This window comes from Malassezia japonica, chromosome 1, assembly GCF_029542785.1.
Source record: "Malassezia japonica chromosome 1, complete sequence".
Taxonomy (NCBI): Eukaryota; Fungi; Basidiomycota; class Malasseziomycetes; order Malasseziales; family Malasseziaceae; genus Malassezia; species Malassezia japonica.
In genome coordinates this window covers 1,039,739-1,060,169 of record NC_083370.1, presented here as the reverse complement: position 1 = coordinate 1,060,169, position 20,431 = coordinate 1,039,739, and the positions used below count along the sequence as shown (strand labels likewise).

The following is a 20,431-nucleotide window of genomic DNA, read 5'->3' as shown; positions in this document are numbered from 1 at the left end:
CACGTTACGCGCACCGCGTCCAGAGCAACACCCTATTGTACGCGTACCTTTGGCATTGAAAATGGCGCCTGCTACGGGAGCAGGACAAACGGCGCCGAGCGACGCGCCACATGCATACGTGGACCAGCAAACATCCTACGATGCCGGCGCGGACGCGGGTGCCGCTGGCAGCGCCCAGGAGGGCGACGCGACGGGCGCGAACAGCGCGCAGAACGCGGGTATTGAGAAGGATGTCGGCACGATACTCGCGGGCCTGAACCAGGAGCAGCTCGCCAGCATCGTCGCTGCTGCGGTACGTGTTTACTTGGCTCACTCAGCGCGCGTCGGGCTCCGAGGACCCGCAGTACTCGGGCACGGAAGACTTTGACTCGTCCAACGCGCTCGCGCACCTGCCCCACAGCCTCGGCCAGGCGGCCTCGACCCTCACCTCGTTCGCCTCGTCATTCAAGCGCTCGAACGCGCCGGTGATCAGCCCGGACGAGGAGATGGCCGGCAGCGGCCTCTCAGACTCGACCGGCCACCTCGGCGACGCGCCGCCGCCCCCGGGCATGGAGCACGACATGTCGCAGCAACACCACGCACACTCGCGCCACGTCGGCCACGGCCAGGGCGAGCACAAGGCGCACTCGGTCACGCACGACCCGGCGTCGACCGCCGCGGCCCTCGCCGCGATGGGCACGCTCGCCGGCCGCCAGCTGCAGCAGCACGGCCAGGCGCACGGTCTCGACGCGGGCCGCGACGGCTCGCTGGGCGACGGGCTCGACGCCAAGTTTGTCGGCGACCATTCGCTGGGTGGCGCACGCTACAAGCGCAAGGGGCCCGAGCTCGACCGCCAGCGCAAGGACAACCACAAGGAGGTCGAGCGCCGCCGCCGCTCGGCGATCAACGACGGCATTGTGCAGCTCTCGCAGATTGTCCCGGGCTGCGACGTGAAGAACACCAACAAGGGCTCGATTATCGTGGCCGCCGTGCGATACATCCAGGACTTGAAGAACAACGAGGCGAGCAACATTGAAAAGTGGACGCTCGAGAAGCTCCTCATGGACCAGGCTATGAACGACCTCAGCATCTCGCTCGACGAGAGCCGCCGCGAGGTCGAGCGCCTCCGCGCGCAGCTGGGTATGGCCGAGGCGAACGCCTCGGGCAGCGCAGAGAAGCACACGGCTGGCCCCTACGGCGACCAGCGTTTCCAGGCCCCGCAGTCCTACCACGCCGAGGACGGGGCCAGCGGCGAACAAGACTTGGCCGTGTCCCTCGACCAGGGGCACCACGATGCATCCCTCGACCCTTTTGCGCCCAAGGACCGCACGGGCGCGTCGCTGGACCACGCGAGCAACGTGCGCGTGTAAGGCGCTGTTGTGCAGTATCATGGATGACTGCCCACCCTCGTAGAGGCCACTGGGCCAATGTGTAGGATAGAAGCTCGATATGGTTGCGACTACCAAACGCGACCAGGATGGAAAAAGGCTCTTTGCGCCTCGTCCTGGAGCTCGGCAAGCTGCACCACGACCGCCGCAGCGCAGCGCCGCGCACGCGCGCTCGGCGCGGCGAGTACCTCGGGCGTGGGGGCACCGAGGCCGGCGCGTGTCTCTTCTGCGGCAAAGCACCCTTGTGCGGCCTGCTGCAGACGCGCAAGCAGGGGGGCGTGCGCTCGCACAAGGTCGAGACCTTGCGAGGCTTGCAGCGTGGCCTGCAGCACAATCAGCGCAAGCGACAGCGCCGCACCGGCGACCAGGGCATCGACGTCGGGCGTCGCAAGCACCGCGTCTACCAACTCGAGCACATCGGGGACGAGGCGCTGGTAAAAGTGCGGCGCGTTTTGCGCATAGTAGCACAGCACGGCGAGCGTCTGGAGAATGGCGCCAAGCACCGGCGCACTGAGCGCCACGTCGCCGCCGGCACGCAGCACGCGCTGGCCACGGTGCGCTTGGCAGTACGTCCAGTACCGATTCAGCAGGGGAAAGAGGAACGCCGGGAGCGCCGCAGTGGTATACGCGACCGTCGGGCGCACACTGCCTTCGGGCGCAAAGGGGAGCGGCGTATCCGGCGCGAGTGCAGAGCGCACCGCGTGCCGGCGCACACGCACCGCATGGCGCTCGGGGTCCGCCGCGGCCGTCTGGCGCTCGCCGGCCTCGCGTGCATGCATTGCGGCATCGTCCGCAAGACGCGTCGTCGCCACGTTGATGTGCTCGGGCGTGCGCTGACCGGCAAGCTCTTGTGCCGCGTACGCCACGGCGTGCAGCATCGCGATGCGCTGCGCCACGGCATAGTGGGGGAGGAACAGCTGCTCGTACAGGCAGTCGGCCACAGGGTCGGGGCACGCAATGCACAGCGCGGCGAGCGCGGCGGTGCGCCGCTCCTCAAAGGCACGCAATGAGTAGGTGTCCTGCATCGAGCACAGGGCGACGCACAGATCAACGGCATGCTCGGCAATCTCGGCGCCCCACCCCGTCTTGCGACGCAGGAGCGGCTCCGCATGCTTCAGGAGCGTCTTTTGTGCGTACACGTCGCGCTCGCGCGCAAGCGGCGCGAGCTCGTAGACGTAGACTGGCACCGGGCGCGGCTTGGTAAAGGCCGAGTCGAGCGTCGTCTTGTCGTCCTCGCCCTCGTCCGACTCGCTGTCTGCGCCTTCGTCAGAGCTCATATCGTGCTGCGGCGGCGGCGCATACGTATGGAATTCGTCTGTCGTCTCGTCGAGCACTTCAATCTTGGGGCGCGCAGGCGCACGAGGCGGCGGCTTTGCCGGGACACGCTCCGGGAGGCGGCGTGTCTTTGGCGCCGGGCGGGCGGGTGCCGATTCCGGCAACGCAAGCGATTTCGGCTCCTCGTGCAAGTGCAGCGCGTCGGTCCACGCCGCTGCGTCGACCTTCGCGTCCGCGATCTCGCCAAGCTGGAACGAGTCGGCGAGCGCGCGCAGGACGCGGCACACTTCGCGGCCGTCGCCACGGCCGTCCCATACGCTGCTCGGAAATGACAGCGGCTTGGTCGGCGGAGCGACGGTAATGCGACTCACGCGCTCGGCAACGAGCATGCCGAGACGCCGGATCGTCGCATCGGTATGATCCAAGTGCCGCGAGACGCCTTCGAGAAAGAGGGGGCTGTGCGCCAGTGCCTCCCATGCCCCTTTGGCCGACGCATCCGTGGTGTACGCCAAGAGCATCGCGGTGAGCGACTGTTCCTGTTTGACCGACGTGCGTACACACCGCTCGGCGCTGGCCCAGTACGTGACTAGGTCCTGCAAGGCGTCGTGCGGAGTCCAGGCTGCCAGCGCAAGGCTCAGCAACGGGCTCCAGAGCGTGCCGGGGTATGCACTGCCGATGTGTACGGCATCCATGCCTGCCACGTCGTCGTCTCCGCCGCCGACGAGTTCGAGAAGAGAGTAGGCCGCGCTGCGTGCGTATGTCGCTTCCGCCGAGAGAAAATGCTTGCCTTCAGACCCGGCGCTTTGCTCCGACATGTCCAGCGGCCATGCGCAGTGTGTGCGAGTGAGCAGCTGGTCGAGGTACGCGGCCAGCGCATAGAGAACGGCGTCCAGCGCCGTGCCGAGCTCGGCACTGACGCCGTGCCATGCATGGGTATATTCGTCCGTGAACGCCATCTGGGCCGATGCACCGTCCTGCCAGCGCGCAACGAGCGCCGGACCAATCGATGCCCAAAACGAGCCGTGGGGACTCGGCGCAACAAACCCGCTGCGCACGAGCTTCGCCAGGAGCTCGGCCAGGCGTTGGGGGTTGCCGTGCGTCGCAAGCGCCGCCTCCCAATCCTGGGCGAGGTGGCCGAGATAGAGGCTGGGTAAGCCGTACACCGTACCTTGTTCCTAGACATGCCGGTGTCTCGTGCTCAAATGCGTTGGCGGCGCGCGTCGGCAGCGCGACCAGCTGGCCCACGGCGTCGGTCCAGGCCAGGTCGCGTTTCGGGGCGCTCCGCTCCGCGTCGACAGCCAGCAGGATTTTTTGCACAAGCGGCTTTTGGCCAAAGCGCTCGAGGATGTGCACGAGTGCCGTACGCCCAAGCGGGTGCAGGCGTGCGTCCTGGCCCGGGCGCGCTGCGCGGAGCTGCTCGGAGCACGTCGCGAGGGTGTGCAGCCACACCCGCGGCTCCTGCGGGACAAAGTAGCCGTCGATAATCGTATCGTACAAGTGCGCCTTTTGGAGTGCGTCGCCCCACGTCACGAATGTATGCGTGAGAAGCGCATGCTGCATCGTCGCCCACCACCCCCCGAGTGCCGAGGGCGGCGGTGCGTCTGCGCGGTACGCTACGTACTTTTCCGGCAGTGCACCGACTAGCGCAAGCGGCGGCAGCACGATAGACTTGAGCTCGTCGAGGCTTGCGACCGGACGCTCCACGAGGCGCGCCCGTAGCGCCGCCGGCGTCGCGTCCATCGTCGTCGTTCGTACCTCCACATGACCTATCCTGCGCTGACGCCTGGCGGCAGTCTGGTCGTGGCGTGGCAGCTGCGTGGGCGGCGCGTGCTGCTCGTCGGCGGCGGTGACGTCGCGGCCGGCCGCCTGTTCCACCTGAAGAATGCGGATGCGCACGTCACGGTGCTGTGTCCCCCCGAAGGCCTGTGTGCCGAGATGAAGCACCGCATGGACGTCGACCATGCCGTCGACACGTATATCCCCGAGGTCTATTCCAGCGAGTCCCAGCTCGAAAGTGGCTCGTACGATATGGTGCTTACGGCAATTGACGACGCCGACCTGAGCCGCGCGATCTGCCAGTGGTGCCGTGCCCGGCGCATTCCGGTCAACGTCGCCGACGTCCCCCCCGAGTGCGACTTTTACTTTGGCTCGGTGCTTCGCCGCGGCGCACTGCAGGTCATGGTATCCACTGGCGGCAAAGGTCCCCGCCTTGCGCGCCAGATCCGGCAGCGCCTCGAGGCCGCGCTGCCTGAAAATGTCGGCGACGCGATCGAGCGCGTCGGCGCGCTGCGCAGTGCGCTGCGCCGTGTCGCGCCCGAAGCGCGCGACAGTGGCAAGCGCATGCAGTGGATGACGGACGTGTGCGAGGCATGGTCCATGGACGAGCTCGCACGGCTCGACGATGCCGCCATCGACCGCCTCCTCGCCGGCTGGCCGACCAACCAAGTGCCGACGTACCGCGAGGTGTACGGCGCGTCGGTGCGCTGGGCGCTGCCCAGTGCGCGCGATTGGCTCTCCTTTGCGCTCGGCGCATCTTCGGTAGCTATAGCAGCTCTGTGGTTCACGCGGCGCACTAACATATAATCGAATCATGACTGCCCATTAGAGGAGCGGCAGCCTACGCGGTAGGGGCAGAGTCGGCGACATAGGGAAGGTAGGCACCCACCTGGACAGCGGGCGCAGCACCCGTATGCGACATCGCGGGCGCCGCGGGCGCCGCACCCGTATGCGTCGTCACGGGCGCAGCAGGCGCGGTGGTCGTGTGCGTCGTCACAGGCTCAGCCGCACGGGCAGGCGCCTCGTACTGCGGCGCGGCCTCTTGGTAGCTCGGCGTGGGCTCGTGCGGCGTGTATAGCGAGGCCGTAGAGAACACTGGCGCGGCGGTCGGCAGCGGCGACGTGGCCGGCGGCGAGGCCGCATACCGCGCGGGGTTCGGCGCAGTAATGGGGGGAGGCGCCTGCGAGTAGGCCGGCGCGGCCTGCGGCGCGAAGCTCTGCGGCGCGGCCTGCGGCGCAAAGCTCTGCGGCGCAAAGCTCTGCGGCGCCTGTGTCGCGGCGTGGGGCGAAAAGCTCGGCACAGCGCTCGTCGGAGGGCTCGGCGCCTTGGCCGCAGCGGGGCCCGCCGTGATGCGGGGAGCGTGGGGCTCCGAGACGGTCGGCGACATCGGCTGGTAGTTGCCTTCGCCGAGGCGGGGCGACGGCATCGCCTGGGGCGAGGTGTGGCCCAGCGGGCGCAGCGCCGAGGGCGACAGGCTGCGGCCGCTCGACTCGTCGGTGGCAAACATGCCCGGTGTGCGGTTCATATCGAGGTGGTCGATGCGGGGGAAGTTGCTGCCGGTGCGCGCCGCGGCAGCCTGCAGCGCCTTGGTGCTGCCGACACCTTCAAAGTAGGCGCGGTTGCCTTCGCCGAGATCCTCAAGCGGCGAGCCGCGCGAGTTGGGCGTCGCCGAGGCGTACAGGCCGTTCGCAGGGGGGGGCGGGGGGAACGAGGGGATGGCGTCCGTGGGGTAGCCGTAGTCCATATCGTAGTTGGGGTGGTACTCGGGCTGCGCCGCGTACGCCTCGTCCTCCTCCGCGATGGGCTCGGGGAAGGCGCTCGGCTCGGGATACGCGTCGGCCTCGTGGAGCGGCTCGGGCTCGTAGCCGCTCGTACGGCTCTGCTGCTCAGAGCGGAGCGCATCGCCGTACGCGTCCTGCTCGTATCCCTCGGCGTACTCAGGGGCGTACTCAGGGGCGTACTCGTCGTCGTAGTCCTGAGCATAGTCGCGGGGGTCCTCGCTCTCGACGACCGTGGGCAGGCCGGCGGCGTGTGCGTCCTGCGCGGGCACACCGCCGAGACCCGGGGCGGTCCAGCCCTGCGAGCCGCGGCTCGTGTCGTCCGCAGGCAGCGCCGAGTCGGCAGAGAGCGCCGACGTGGAGCGGCCGTGGCCCTGGGGCCGCTGCGTGCGGCTCTCACCGGCAGCCGCAGCAATGAGGGATGCACCGGTTGACTCCTTGTGCTTGGGCAGCGTAGGCGAGCTATAGTTGCGGCTCAGCGCCTCGCTGTCCTGGCGGGGCTGGAAGTGGATCGAGTCGAGCTGGCGGATGGCCTCCTGAAGCAGGCGGTCCGTGCGTGCTTCGTCTGGGTCAGATTTTTCAACGTACTGCGATAGGGCTGGCGGCCCTGGCCAGGAACCGTGGCCACGACGGGAATCTCTTCGCTGAGCAGACGCGTAGTCTCGGCAATGACGATGCACTTCTCGCCGAGCTCCATCATACCGCCGCTCTTGAGGTTCAGGGCCTCGACAACCGTACGGCGCTTAAAGTCGCCGAGCGCAGCCTCCTCATGCGTCATCTCGTTTCGGAGAACCTCCATATCGCTGCGCATCTCACGCAGGCTGCTCGTCACCTTGGCGAGCTCCTTGTTCTCGGGGCCCATCTTGGCCAGGCGGCGCTCCACGCCTTCGATCTTCGAAGCGAGCTGGCGCTTGCGCTGCTTCATGCCCGCGTACGACTCCTCGCGCGAGCGAATCGACTTGAGATGCAGGCGCATCGTGTTCACAAAGTAGTTAAAGCGCAGCTCCGCCTTGCTAAAGTGCTCGTACAGCAGGGCGATCTTGGGGAGCACATCCTCCATGTCATCTCCCTCGCCACTGCCCCACGTACGGAGCGAGTCGGCGCTCTTCTGGATCTCGCCCGAAGCCTTGGCATTCGCACTGACAAAGAGCTTCTCGGAATGGATCAGTTCCTGCAGGTCCCTGGGTCAGAAAAAATGCACGTACTTCAGGTCACTGTTGCCGAACGTAGAGAACGTCGAGTTGTGCGCGACAGCTGTCTGCGCTTTCTTAAAAAGAGACATGGCTCCAGCCTCGCCACGACAGTCGACACGGAAATCAAGCCGCGCCCGCGAAAACTCTGGCGCGTCCGCGCTCATGCATGCCGGACCGCACCGCGCAGAGATTGCGTAAGCCGCACGTGCCTGATACGCGTGGAGGTGGAGGTTTCTTTCAGCATGCCGCACAGTACGCACAAGCGCAGTCGGAGCGCGACGCGCGCGGACCGTGCGCGCGGCATGCCGGGGGGAGGCGGCCGGTGGATCGCGACAGTGTACAAGGACTCGGAAGGTGGGCGCCAAGAGCGCACGGAGTCGATCGACGCACACCCGTTTAATCACCAGCTCGATATTGTCGTACCGGCTACCGACGACGCTTTTCTCGAAATGTTCCGAGAGGACATCGAGGGGGTGGCAAGGGGCGTAGAGGGAGCGTGTATCGCGCGCGTCCCGCTGACTCTCTTTCTCACGCCGGAATTTGTCGCCAAGTATATCCGCACAGGTACGTCGCAAGACTCACCCAGGCGAACTGGTCGCACTCAGCACGACGCACCTCGACGCTCAGGATACCGTGTGCCTCGACGGGCAGGGCATGCTTATCTTGTCACTCAACAAGGAGACGTACCAGACGCTGGGGCTCGTCGGTCGGCCAAGCCGCTTTGCACGGGGGGCATCGGGGCGCATGGGCGATCGTACCAGCGGACCAGTCGCACGATACAGTAGGTTTCGCACGCTGACACAGTTGTCGAGTTGCCGTTGCTTGCGCCGTCATTTACGCCGGGAAAACGGGGGTACGAACGTGCCTGGAAATGCCTGCGGGCTTGGGACGAACAACGCTCTTTCTCGACCGAGTCGCTGGCTTCGTGGACGATGCTCTTTGCGTGGACACCACCGGCGCGGCACGACCGCAACCCGCTCGACCCGCCGTCAGGTACAGTCGCGTTTCCGCCGCACCTCGTGCCGGCAAACAGCGTACGCATGCTTCCGCTAGAGACACGCGCTCGGGCCGTGCGCGACGTGTGGGTCCCGTGCGTCGCTGGAGGAGACGCGCCACTGGTGAACACGCTCCTGCCAGATGCCCCGTCCGAGGACTGGCGTGAAGCCTGTGCCGCGCTCATGGAGTACATTGGCCTTGCTGCTGCATCATCCCCGCGCTTACAAACCTATGACCGGTGCGAGCCCAGCCTGGCGCAGTACCACCCCATCGAGCCGAGTGCAGAAGGTTCGCTCCTCCATCTGTGCATTCGAGGGATTTTTACGCCGGCCCTAGCCGATGCGATTGTGCAGCGGATCGAGCATAGTCTCAAGCGCCACGCCAAGCAGCACGATTCACCCCACACGGGGAGCTGGGCGGCGGTGACCCTAAGCGGTTTTCCTGATACCCCCGTGGCATGGCGTAGCCGTGATCCTGGTCTCGGCCTTGCGCTAGGCTCGGGCCTTGCTCTGTACGCGCCCGAGACACAGCCTTCGCCTCCGGCTCACAAAGCGCGGAGAAAAGGGACGGTGCGCCGCGGCGAGACTGAGCACGGGATCCTACGTACGGGTGAAAACGGATGGAGTGCTTTGCTATTCCAAGGCGCGCTGACCGATACGCTGCACCGCACGGGCACCCTCTTTGTAGAGTCGCTTGAGCTAGACACGCGCAACTAGCTGCGCACAGTCCACATGGCTGACTGATCGATCGGGCCCGATTGCCGAACGGTCTGGGGTATATCGCTTGCCCTAGTACCATGACGATGCTGAGGCCTGCTAGTATTTTGCGCCGCACGGCGGTGCAAGCGATGAACGCGCGTATCTGTATGCCCCGTATTGCTGTGGCGCGTGCCATGTCGACTTCCCCGCTGCTTCAGCAGAAGCAGGACCAAGGTTTCATTTCGGTGCGTACCCGAGGCATCTGACCCCTCAGTCGATCTTGCACGGCGCCAACGATGGCAAGGAGGAGACGAACGGCGGCGACGTCGAATCGGGCATGTGCAAGGAGATCTACGAGATCCAGCGTACGTTTTTTTTTAGGCTTACACAGGTGTGAATGTGAAGCCGGACCAGATTGACGAGTACCGCCGCATGGTGTATGTATTCCTTAAGACTTATACGCAGCCTGGATATGCATCCCAAGCTCGCCGAGCATTACAAGGACATTGTGGAGCCAGCTGGCAACTGGGAGGTTGTCGTCGGTGACATTGGCTACTTTTGTTCGTGTTTGGCACTGACCCAGACCACTTTTGGAAGTTTAAGGGCTACGCTGGCTACGACAAGCTCGAGCGCGAGGTCGCTACCGAGCCGGTGAGTTATTTTTTTGTGCTTACCTCTAGCTTCTGCGCGAATACCGCGACAAACTGCTGCCGCTCATCAACGGCCGCCAGAACTGGCTGACTCAGGCCTTTACGTTCTGGACGCCATCGCTGCCCCCCAAAGGCCCTGACAGTATCTATGAGCTGCGCACATACAACCTGCAGCCCGGCCACCTGCTGGAGTGGGAGCGTGACTGGTACGTAATTATGCTAATCCTAGGCGCCGCGGTCTCGAGGCGCGCCGTCCGTTTGTGGAGCCTGTCGGTGCATGGTTCTCCCACGTCGGTGGCCTGCACACCGTCTTCCACATCTGGGAGTACTCTTCGCTGGAGGAGCGTGAAAAGACGCGCGCTGCCGCGTGGCAAGTCGAGGTACGTTGTATCTATCTAATACCAGACATGGAGCTCTACGGTCAACAAGGTTTGTCTTTGTTATTATGCTGATCCCAGACGGTTCGCTTCATTGACAACATGCATTCGCAAATCATGCGTCCGATTACCTTCCGCCAGTAAGGCAGATGGCTACGCTGCCATGCGCCGAGCCACGCAATGGTGAATGACCTCCACATTATTACATCCCTTGCAGCACTCGCCCGAGAGCTGCAGGTGGAAATTGGCCTGCGTCAGCCCCTTACGCGGCGGCTGCTCCTGTTGGACGGCAATTTAAAGTGCGGGTGAAATGGCACATCCAATGGTAGCCACAAGACTTGCCCACGCGTGGACGCGTCGCGTCGCCGCACAGCGGGCTGCGTCCAAGTTCCCAGGCTACCGCAGCTGCCCCAGATTAGAGCATAGTCCGTTTTCCCTTGCCTCACCAGCCATTGGCCAGGGTGTCGATTTAGTCACGCCCTCTCGTAGGCGTCAGGGGTATCACACAGGGTACGGGCCGATCGGATCGGGCCTCGAGCACAGCAGCGCGGCGCTGGTGGTGTGCTAGCCTGCTCCTCGCTCCTACCTACTTGCGCGTATCGCTGGTTCTCCTCTCTGTCAAAAGTTTGGTGCTGAGTGCACGGATCTTAGGTGGTACCGTCCATGATCTCCTATTCTGGTCCAGCCAGCAGCTCGCCAGGCATGCATTCTCATACTGTGGGCTCCTGGGAGGATTCTCCATCAGGGACCTTTGGCGTTGGGCCTGCGCCTGGCGCCCCAAGGCCACCCTACCCGGAAAAGCAGCACACTGTGCCATTTGGTTCGGCTCAGTCTGTCCCTGCGTCCGTGGATGCTTTGGACCTGTCCATGTCGCCCCCTTTCATGCAGCGTATGCTATCGTCCTCGGCGCAAGGGCCGATGGACTCGCCCAAGCCCTTTGCACAGAATGTTCCTCAGTCGCTGGACGGCAAACGGAGACGGACTTCGGCGGTAGCCAACCCGCTCGTGAGCCCGCCCACTCATGCAAATGACCGCGAACTTCCTCACATGGATGGAACGGTACGTGTGGCGATACCGCCTGTACTTACACCAGTTTATGCATCACTATCCCCCCGTGACCATGCCACACCACCAGACGCCGCCCAGTGCGACGTTCTGCTTCGCTCCGAACATGCTCTCGATGAGCATGCCTGAAACGCCTTCTAGTGTAACGAGCGCCCCGGCCGGGTTGCCGAACCAGGGCAACATGAGTCCGCTGGCGCACCGCGGGACTCTCCGGCCAGCTCCCGGTGAGTTGTCGCCCAACCCCATGCTGGTTCAACAGCAGCAGCAGAAACTGGGCCACGGTATGCCGCCGATGCCCTCCGCGATGGCGCACTCGGGGCCGAGCGCCTTGTATCCCGAGGCGCCTGTTGTGCGCCGCGCGAACAGCTATGGAGCAGTTCCCCCTTGGCCGGCACCTGATAATGACCTCTTTTTCAACATGCCGCAGCCGATGCCACAGGGCGCGCCGATGACCCCCGCGAATGCAGCGCAGCAGCAGGCAATGATGCGCCCCATTCCTTTGCAGCGGCAATACAGTGCACCGCAACCACGCAGCATCCGCGAGCGCACGGAGCGCAAGGCTACGACAGACGTGTGGCCGGACGATGTGGAAGTGGCCTTCTGGGAAGCTTTGCGTCTGATTCCCAAGTTGGGTCGGCGCAAGGTGCTGGTGCACGGCAAGCCGTGTGGCCGTAACGAGCTGATTGCAGACTATATTGAGCGCAAGACAAACAAGACGCGCTCGCGCAAGCAGGTCTCGAGTCACATCCAGGTGCTGAAGAATGTGAAACGCAATGACCCCGAGTTCCAGCAGCTGATTGCCGAGCCGGTGACCGAGGAGGACTACTACACGCCGGCAGGCGGCATGATGTACGCTCAGCCACTCGCCGGCTACAGCAGCGGCCTGCTCGGCGTGTCGCTCTTGTCGGCGCCGAGTGATACGACGATGGTCGTTTCGCCCTCGCCGCTTTCTTCGGCCACGCTCTCGCCCAACCCGGGACTGATGAGTCCCTTGCCGTCGGGCCACTCGCCCCGCGGCTCGCCGGCCACCGGTGCGATTGCGAATGCGCTCGACAATATGCACTTTACTTCTTCGCCGCAGCCCATGTTCTCGCCGGCGCTCCCCGCCCAGCCGTCGGGTGGCACTGTGATGCTGAGTGAGCTAGACCCCGCGCCCATGGTTCTCCCCGCGAGCTTTACGATGTGGGCGTATGCCACGACGACGGAGGACAAGCATGTCTACGCCAAGCTCGACTCGCTCTCCATGTCGCAGGTCCTGCAAGGCAACACACCGCTGCCTGTCGTTCCCGTTCATTCCCCGCTGCTGTCCTCGTTCCGCTTCCCGAAGCTCGAGGAGATGTTCCAGCAGCTCTCTTGCCCCTGCTTCCATGTAAATGTTCCGCTGTCACTCCCACGCCTCACGCAGTCCTCTCCGTCGTTTGACAGGTTCAGCGTGGCATTGTCATTGGCGAGCTCGAAAAATACACCGCTTACGTCGGTCTTGTCGATCTACTCTCACTCGAAGTGTGTCCTGTCGATGGTTGAACCTCTGGAGCCCCCCCGTCCCATTGCCTCGCGCCGCGCTGACTCGCTCAACATGCGCTCGCCACAGCCCAGTACGCCGTCGCTCGACGGAAGCAGCGCGACAGAGGTGTCCTCGCCTACGTTGTCTGACAACCCCCGTTCGCCGACGATGCCTGCATCTTCTGATCGCTACCGCTGGAGCTACCAAGCCCCGTTCGCAACCGACTTTTGGGCCGACTTTTTGTCTCGCAATCATCCGGTGCACATGTACGGCAATGGTGGCCTGGACATGGTGCCGTCGTTCTGCAAAGAGCCCAGCGAGCGTGCGGCGCTCGGCCTTGCGGTGAGTGGCGTGACGTTTGTGCAAGAGTTTGTGCTCCCCCGCAACGCAGGCACGTCGGTCGCGCATACCATCCAAAGCCCTCCCGAGTCGAGCGGCTCGCATGTCTCGCCCGGGAGCAAAGCGGGCGAGGTGGTGTGTGTTGTGGCGTGGGAACTCGAGTGTGTTGAAACACTCGCAAAGCAGCCCGGCACGCCGACGGTGTCCGTCATCAAGAGTGCATCGTCGCCCGGGCCCAACAGTCGGCCGGCTACGCCGCAAAAATCGCACCGGCTCGAAGAGCCGGATACGCCCACACCGGGCCCGTCGGCAGAGTCGACCACGATGCTGGGTCTGCAGCTGCAGCCGCCACCGCACCCTGGTCTGCAGGACCGCAACTTGCTGCGTCCCAGCACGCCGCCAGTCCCTCCCACACTCATCCGCACGCAGGCTTCGCCCAATGTGCAGAGCAGCCCCGTGAAGATGGGTAACGGTGATCGACCTCCGCCGCCCCGCCTGACCACGACGGAGCCTTCACCCCAGGCGCCGGGTCAGCGGGACGTAGACTACGGTCATGGCAACCTTCAGGCGCCTGCCTCGGCACAAAAACTCGCCAAGGCCGCACAGCAATCGCATATGTCTGCTGCCTCTACGCCCCGTACGCTGGAGAATGCATCGCACCCCTCGTACTTATCCGCGGACGACTTCGCGCCGTCCGAGCAGCACCGTCACTCTTTTTCCGCCTTTTCGAACCAGACCGGGTACGCCAGCACGCTTCTGCCGTCTATGGCGCTCGGGTCGAATGCCGGCATGGGTGCTTCGGGCGCGGGCCACGCACGCCATGGGCCTTTGTCGCATTCGATGCCGATACGCTCCAACTCGTTGAGTGTGTTGGAAGAGAACGATTCGTCAGCAACGTTGCCTAGTGCACCGCTGGGCATCTCGGCGACGGTCAACTCGTTGACGGATCCCCTGCCCTCGTATGATGGTTCAGGAGACGCATCGGTCCGCCTGGGCGCCTCGGCCGGACAAACGTCGTGGGGACTCCAGCAGGACTTTATGGATGCGTTCCTGAATAACCCCACCTCGGACACTGTCTTTGTGGGGCCTGGCTCGCCGAGCGTTTCGCCGACCGCAATGTCATTTTCCCTCCAAGATCCATCGGTGTATGCACCGCACAACGATGCGTCTATGATAACTTCATTGTAACTCAGAAAACAGGGTCCCCTTGTTTCGACATTCCTTTCCATGCCATAGCCATGCTGGGATGGCACTGCGTGCCTCCACATTTGCTTATTTCCTGTAGTTGTACACCAATTGGCCCATTTTCGAAATTGCCACCATGGACAACGCGAACCCGGTGGTGTACGCAACGCGTGCGAGCCAGCCCCGTGAGGCAGAGCGCTCTGTTGCGTCGCAGTCGACGCAGTGGTGGCGCGACGAGCGCCTTGCGCCACGCACGCACTATTTTGCGGAAGAAGAAGAGGAGGAGGAGGAGGAAGACGCCACACCTGCCAAGGACCGTCTTGATGCACGCGAAGTCTTTGACCTGATCCGCTCGATCACTGATCCCGAGCATCCCCTCACGCTCGAGCAGCTTGCAGTGGTCAATGAGAACCATATCACTGTCGACGAGGGCGACGAAGCGACGAAGCGCGCCGCGCACGTCCTCATTGAATTCACGCCGACGATTCCCCACTGCAGCATGGCGACGCTGATCGGGCTGTCGCTGCGCGTGCGCCTGCTGCGTGCGCTGCCGTCGCGCTACAAGGTCGACATCCGCATCCGCAAAGGAACGCACCAGTCGGAAAACTCGATCAACAAGCAGCTCAATGACAAGGAGCGCGTCGCTGCCGCGCTGGAAAATAAGCACCTGCTGGGTGTGGTGCACGGATGCCTCGCGTCGTCCGCGCAGCGCGGCGCCGGCACGAATGCGCCGGTAGGCGCCTCGCCCTTGCTCGCCCAGTAGAGATGTACACTAGATGCTATGACGGAAGCGGCACGTCGCTGAGCTGCGACAGCAGGCTATTTCCATTTACCACCGACGTCGTAGCGATCAAAAAGCGGCGGTCGCGCTGCTGCGAGCTCATCAGGCGCAGCGCCGCGATCTCGGCATAGGTCACGCCGCCGAGGAAGAAGACGACGGTCGTCTTGACCTGTCCCTCGCCGAGGGGCGCGGTACGCTGCTCGGCTTCTTGCACAAAGTCGAACGAGGCGCCGGGCCAGTGCACGACGGCCTCGTCGACGCTGCGCCACCCCGCGATGCGCGCCGCGGCCGGGAGCACGTCGCGTGCCTTTTTCCGCGCAAGGAGCACCTGTTGGTGCTGACAGATGGTCTGGACGAGGCGCACCGAGAGCGGGGCGTAGCCCGAGAATACGTAGCTCACGTCGCTCGGGGCGCGCTCGTCGACCTCGTCGTCAATGAGCCGCAGCGGCTTGTGCAGGTCGCCGAACCGGCTGACCTTGACGCCTTTGGCGGGCGCGGGCGTGGCGCACAAGAGTCCGAGCTGCTCGAGGTGCAGCAGGAGCGAGAGGTACTCGAATCCGTACATGTGCACCACACCCGTCTTGAACGTCTCGAGCCATTTCGGGCGGATATTTGCGCCGACGACCGACGCGAGGCACACGAGGCGCAGGACCGTCAGCGGCGGCGCCTGCAAATAGAGCAGCTCTTCGATCGCAGTGAGCTGTTGCGCGAGCTGGATACCAGCTACCAAATTTTGCTGGATCTCGAGCACGCGATGGAAGCGCTCCGTCTTGGTCGTGTTGAGCAGGTGCTCCGTCATGGAGGTATGCAGCCGGAGACTTGCGTGCTCGCTCTGGAGATTGCCTAAGCGGCTCACAAACGAGCGGATCTCTTCCACGGTGTTGGCATTGTGCCGCCCCTCGTACCCCTTGCTGATGCGCTTGGCGACGTGGTGCAGCTTCTCGCCAACAATGGCAAAGTTGTCGTCCTGAATCGCCTGGAAGAGCGCGTCGTCTGCGCCGTCGAGGCGTACCTTGCGCTTCGCCGCATTCAGCGGCGTCGACGCGCGACCCTGGACGAGCTGCTGTGCGGCGCCGACCCACGTCGCATCGACCTCGACAAACCCTGGGTCAGTGACGCGACGTACCGTTTTCCACACCGAAGACCTCGTCGATGAGTCCTTCGTAGGTGAGCTGTGTCGAGAGCGGCGTCGCCAGGTCCACCGTGCGATCCAGCACGATCAGCGCGTCGATCTGCGGCGAGAGCGTCTGCAGCGCAGCGTTCCCGGGATCCGACGCATAGTGCTCGCGGCGCTGGCGCACGAGCAGGTCGCAGAGCCGATTCGCCATGTCGCCTTTGCCGACAACGCGCGGAAACAGGCCATAGGTATTCTGCATCGTCATCAGCGCCTGCGCCGAGCGAAAGAGACTCGTCTGGTCGTTGTACAAAAAGGTCCGGGCGAACTCCTGCTCCTCCTCCAAGCTAATGAGGTCCGGCCCCAGCGCATTGAACTCGAGACCAAAGTCGTGAATCGTGATATGGCGCAAGAGCGCATGCGTGCGCAGGTACTGCAAGCACGGCTCAGTCCGGTGAGGCACAAACGCGACCGAGTACGCGTACTGCCGCGTTTCGCCGTGTGCCGCGGTATCCGCCTGGAAGTGCGCCGCGAGCGTGCGCATCCACCGGACATCAGGCCGGCACAGGTAGAGCAGGTGCCGCGTCGGTGCGCTGATGGCCTTTGCATCGCCCGGCTCCGCGGGCTCGAGCCAGAACATCTTGTCGACGCCGCGCTGCCGCAACGCGCCTACATCGGAAATGAGGCCGAGGGGCCCTGCGAGCGTCGGATCGATGAGCAACGTTTTTGCTTCAGAGACCGAGTCGAGTGTCTGTGCGAATCCATCCTGCGCAAGTCGCACCAGCGGCGCGACGTCCACGCCGTCCCACGCGCTGTGCCCCGCGTCCATTCTGCGAACGGGCCGTCGGAGCCGCGTGAAAGATGAGTCAGCAACTGGCGAAGCTTCTCCCTGTCGATGGCCCTTGGGCGCTGGGGAAAGAGACTAAGACTCTTTTCGTGGACGCGCGCAATGACGACGACTTCGAAAGTGCAGAATGCACCTACTGACTATGCCGCAATCCAGCAGCGGGCGTGGGTCGCGCCTACGCCCTCGGAGCCGGAGCCGCAGCTGCAGGTGTACAACAGCCTGACGCGGACCAAGCAGCCGTTTGTCCCGATGCGTGCTCGCCACGTTACGTGGTACAACTGTGGCCCGACCGTGTACGATTCAAGCCATATGGGCCATGCGCGCAACTATGTGACGCAGGACATTATCCGGCGCATCATGCGCGACTACCTCGGCTACGATATCCAGTTTGTGATGAACATTACCGACATTGACGACAAGATCATTGTACGTGCGCGCCAGGCCTTCCTCCTCGAGCAGTTCCGCGCGCAGTACCCCGAGCTCACGCAGCCGCTCCTCCAAGAGGTGCAGAACGCGTGGAAGGAGTACTTTGCCAAGACGCTCGTGCGCTTTGCGCCGCCCGCGCCGCCGCACGAGACCGAGTCGGACCCCAAGGCGGCAGAGGCCGCGCGGTCCGGCGAGGCCGGCTGGGAGGCCGTCGCGCAGCTCGAGAAGGACGCTGCGTGGCGCCAGGATGCTGCGCAGAAAGAGCCCAAGTTTTCGCTCTGGTTCACCGCCTTGCAGGCCTCGCGTGACGCGCAGATCGCCGCGGCCGTCGCACTCGGCGCGAACGACACGTCTGCGGCACAGGCTACTGCGCTGATCGACGCTTCGTCAGACATTCTGAGCCAGCGCCTGGACGCGACGCTCGGCCACACGGTCGCGGACCCTGCCGTGTTCCGCAAGCTCGCCGCGTTTTGGGAGAATGCGTACTTTGACGACATGCGCCGCCTGCACGTCGAGCCGCCTACGACGCTCACGCGCGTGAGCGAGTTTGTGCCCGAGATTGTCCAGTTCATCCAAAAGATCCTCGATAATGGCTTTGCGTACGTCGACGATGCGTCGGAGGAAAGCAAGAACGTCTGGTTCGAAACGAGCGCCTTTGACGGCAGCCCGTGCGAGGCGGCCGAGGCCGGTCACAAGCACTCGTACGCCAAGCTCGCGCCGTGGAGCAAGGGCAACCGCGAGCTGCTGGAGGAGGGCGAGGGCTCGCTCTCGGTCGGCGCGTCCAATACGCGCGGCAAGCGCAGCGCGGCCGACTTTGCGCTTTGGAAGCGTGCCAAGCCCGGCGAGCCCGCGTGGCCCTCGCCGTGGGGCCCCGGTCGTCCCGGCTGGCACATTGAGTGCAGTGTGATGGCCTCCGAGGTGCTCGGTAAGCAGATCGACATCCACTCGGGCGGAATCGACCTCGTGTTCCCCCACCACGACAACGAGCTGGCGCAGAGCGAGGCGTTCCACTGCAACGAGCAGTGGGTCAACTACTTTTTGCACACGGGTCACCTGCACATTGAAGGCCTCAAGATGAGCAAGAGTCTGAAGAACTTTATCAGCATTGACGAGGCGCTGCAGCGCTTCACCGCGCGGCAGCTGCGTCTGGCCTTCCTCATGCAGCCGTGGAATGCCCGGATGGACTTCCGCGAGTCGGCCATGGCCGAAGTCCGCAGCGCCGAGACGACCTTTAACAACTTCTTCTCAAACGTCGCGGCGCTCCAGCGCGAGTTCCGTGCGCGCGGCCCTGCCTTTTCCGACGGCCAGCACCACTACGGTGAGGGCGAGAAGCAGCTCGCGTCGCACCTCACCGAGTGCCAGATCCAGTTCCGTGCGGCGATGTGCGACAACTTTGACACGCCGCGCGGCATTGACCTGCTGCTGCAGCTCGTCTCGCGCGCGAACGTGTACGAGCGTGGCGCCGCGCGTGCTGATCTGAATGTCGGCGTGCTCGTCAACGTCGCCGAGTACGTCGGCGCGATGCTGCGCATGTTTGGCCTCGGCGAGGGCAGCGATGCCCAGCCGCTCGGCTGGGGCAGCGTCCAGGAGAGCGGCAGTGTGAACCGCGAAGAGGTGCTGATGCCCTACTTGCGTGTCCTGTCGACGTTCCGCGACAATGTGCGCCAGCTCGCGCGCGCGAATGCGCCGCACACCGACCTGCTCAAGCTCGCCGACAAGCTGCGCGACCTGGACCTCGCCGACCTCGGTGTCGCGCTCGAGGACCAGGAGGATGGCCGCGGGCTCGTGAAGCTCGTCCCTGCCGAACAGCTGCACGCTGCGCGCGAGGAGAAGGAACGTGCTGCGGCGGACAAGGCGGCGCGCAAGGCGCAGGCGGCCGAGCAGGCGCGCCAGAAGCGCCGCGAGCAGCTCGACAAGGGCCGTGTTGCGCCGCAGGACATGTTCCGCGCGCCGCACTACACGACCGCGCCCGACGCGCCCGCGTTTGGCACGTTTGACGAGCAGGGCATCCCGACGCACGACGTGCAAGGCGAGGCCATCGCCAAGAAGCGCCGGAAGAACCTCGAGAAGGAGTACGAGCGCCAGGTGAAGCTGCACAAGGATTTCCTTGCGGCCAAGGAGGCCGGCGAGATCGAGTAGCTATGTACGTAGATGCATACGCATCAGCGACGTCCCCTCCCGATTGTACGCCGTCCGCCGCGCCGGATCGTCGTCCTCCACATGGGTATAGGCAAAGTGCTTCTTGAGCATGACAAAGAAGCGCTTGTCGGCCTGGGTGAGTAGAAGTGCGTACCTTGCGGCGCTTGTGGTAGCTAAAGAGGATCTCGGTCGTGGGCGTCGCGAGGTCGACCATAGTATCAACCAGCGGCTGGAAGGCCTCTTCGCGATAGACGCAGTCGGCGAGCAGCAGGACGTCGGGCTTGGCCGGCACGCTGTCCGGGAGCGGCTCGCCCCTGGGTGAGACGAGAGACGTACCAGTTGAGTTCCTCGGTATGGCACGCATCGATCATCCACGTCGTATTCAGTTTCGTGTTCTCCTCCATGAGCGGCAGCATCGGCACCTGGTCGGTGATCCACGTCGTTGCACCGCACCCAATGCTCGCGACGAGGAATCCAATCAGGCCCGTGCCGCTGCCGAGCTCGACGATCGTCTTGCCGCGCCATGGGTGCGTCTCGAGCGTGCACCCGGTGCGCGTCGGAATCGACGCGATGTACGAGCCGAGCACCTCGGCGGCCGGCCAGATCGTGCCACCACACCCGCTCGTCATGTCCAGCGTCAGATAGATGGGGTACACGGTGCGCTCGGCCGCCGCGGGCGGCGCCTGCGCCGGCGCCTCTTCCGACTCGATCGCCGTTTGGGGGTTTTTTGTCGGATCAGAAAAGTAGGAAATCACAGCATGCTGCCCGATGATCGATGGGATCTGGTCGGGAATCACCTCCAGGCCATTGTTCGGCTCCAGATCCGGGGACGGCGGCGGGGAGTCGTCCGCACGCCCAAACAACCACGCCGCGTCCATTCTTCTAGGAAAGCCACGTGGGAGTAAATCTCAGCGGGCGGTG

General features: G+C 64.4%; 10 protein-coding genes across 10 annotated transcripts; 6 read left to right on the top strand and 4 right to left on the bottom strand.

Annotated features, from left to right (window-relative positions):
• Positions 1-61: 61 nt before the first annotated feature.
• On the top strand, positions 62-1,349 carry CBF1 (basic helix-loop-helix protein; the record flags this gene model as incomplete). The annotated part of the gene is made up of 2 exons (XM_060264567.1): positions 62-292; positions 318-1,349. 2 exons carry the CDS (start codon positions 62-64, stop codon positions 1,347-1,349), a joined length of 1,263 nt encoding a protein of 420 aa, XP_060120550.1.
• Positions 1,350-1,438: 89 nt separating this feature from the next.
• On the bottom strand, positions 1,439-4,382 carry TEL2 (telomere binding protein; the record flags this gene model as incomplete). The annotated part of the gene is made up of 2 exons (XM_060264566.1): positions 1,439-3,788; positions 3,811-4,382. 2 exons carry the CDS (start codon positions 4,380-4,382, stop codon positions 1,439-1,441), a joined length of 2,922 nt encoding a protein of 973 aa, XP_060120549.1.
• A 21-nt stretch (positions 4,383-4,403) lies between these two features.
• Positions 4,404-5,225, top strand: MET8 (Bifunctional dehydrogenase and ferrochelatase; the record flags this gene model as incomplete). The annotated part of the gene is made up of 1 exon (XM_060264565.1): positions 4,404-5,225. One exon carries the CDS (start codon positions 4,404-4,406, stop codon positions 5,223-5,225), a length of 822 nt encoding a protein of 273 aa, XP_060120548.1.
• Positions 5,226-5,259: 34 nt separating this feature from the next.
• On the bottom strand, positions 5,260-7,478 carry MJAP1_000597 (uncharacterized protein; the record flags this gene model as incomplete). The annotated part of the gene is made up of 3 exons (XM_060264564.1): positions 5,260-6,761; positions 6,785-7,377; positions 7,402-7,478. The coding sequence occupies 3 exons, from the start codon at positions 7,476-7,478 to the stop codon at positions 5,260-5,262; spliced, it is 2,172 nt and encodes a 723-aa protein (XP_060120547.1).
• A 153-nt stretch (positions 7,479-7,631) lies between these two features.
• MJAP1_000596 (ribonuclease P) lies at positions 7,632-9,101 on the top strand (the record flags this gene model as incomplete). The annotated part of the gene is made up of 3 exons (XM_060264563.1): positions 7,632-7,953; positions 7,976-8,095; positions 8,194-9,101. 3 exons carry the CDS (start codon positions 7,632-7,634, stop codon positions 9,099-9,101), a joined length of 1,350 nt encoding a protein of 449 aa, XP_060120546.1.
• Positions 9,102-9,181: 80 nt separating this feature from the next.
• MJAP1_000595 (uncharacterized protein) lies at positions 9,182-10,254 on the top strand (the record flags this gene model as incomplete). Its single annotated transcript, XM_060264562.1, has 8 exons — positions 9,182-9,328; positions 9,358-9,448; positions 9,475-9,520; positions 9,549-9,643; positions 9,667-9,734; positions 9,764-9,939; positions 9,963-10,113; positions 10,192-10,254. 8 exons carry the CDS (start codon positions 9,182-9,184, stop codon positions 10,252-10,254), a joined length of 837 nt encoding a protein of 278 aa, XP_060120545.1.
• Positions 10,255-11,131: 877 nt separating this feature from the next.
• Positions 11,132-14,966, top strand: MJAP1_000594 (uncharacterized protein; the record flags this gene model as incomplete). Its single annotated transcript, XM_060264561.1, has 3 exons — positions 11,132-14,136; positions 14,212-14,227; positions 14,304-14,966. 3 exons carry the CDS (start codon positions 11,132-11,134, stop codon positions 14,964-14,966), a joined length of 3,684 nt encoding a protein of 1,227 aa, XP_060120544.1.
• Positions 14,967-14,982: 16 nt separating this feature from the next.
• Positions 14,983-16,927, bottom strand: VPS33 (Vacuolar protein-sorting-associated protein 33; the record flags this gene model as incomplete). Its single annotated transcript, XM_060264560.1, has 2 exons — positions 14,983-16,088; positions 16,111-16,927. The coding sequence occupies 2 exons, from the start codon at positions 16,925-16,927 to the stop codon at positions 14,983-14,985; spliced, it is 1,923 nt and encodes a 640-aa protein (XP_060120543.1).
• A 120-nt stretch (positions 16,928-17,047) lies between these two features.
• Positions 17,048-19,510, top strand: CYR1_1 (cysteine--tRNA ligase; the record flags this gene model as incomplete). The annotated part of the gene is made up of 1 exon (XM_060264559.1): positions 17,048-19,510. One exon carries the CDS (start codon positions 17,048-17,050, stop codon positions 19,508-19,510), a length of 2,463 nt encoding a protein of 820 aa, XP_060120542.1.
• Positions 19,511-20,388, bottom strand: EFM6 (Protein-lysine N-methyltransferase efm6; the record flags this gene model as incomplete). The annotated part of the gene is made up of 3 exons (XM_060264558.1): positions 19,511-19,642; positions 19,665-19,824; positions 19,847-20,388. The coding sequence occupies 3 exons, from the start codon at positions 20,386-20,388 to the stop codon at positions 19,511-19,513; spliced, it is 834 nt and encodes a 277-aa protein (XP_060120541.1).
• Between the last annotated feature and the right edge of the window lie 43 nt (positions 20,389-20,431).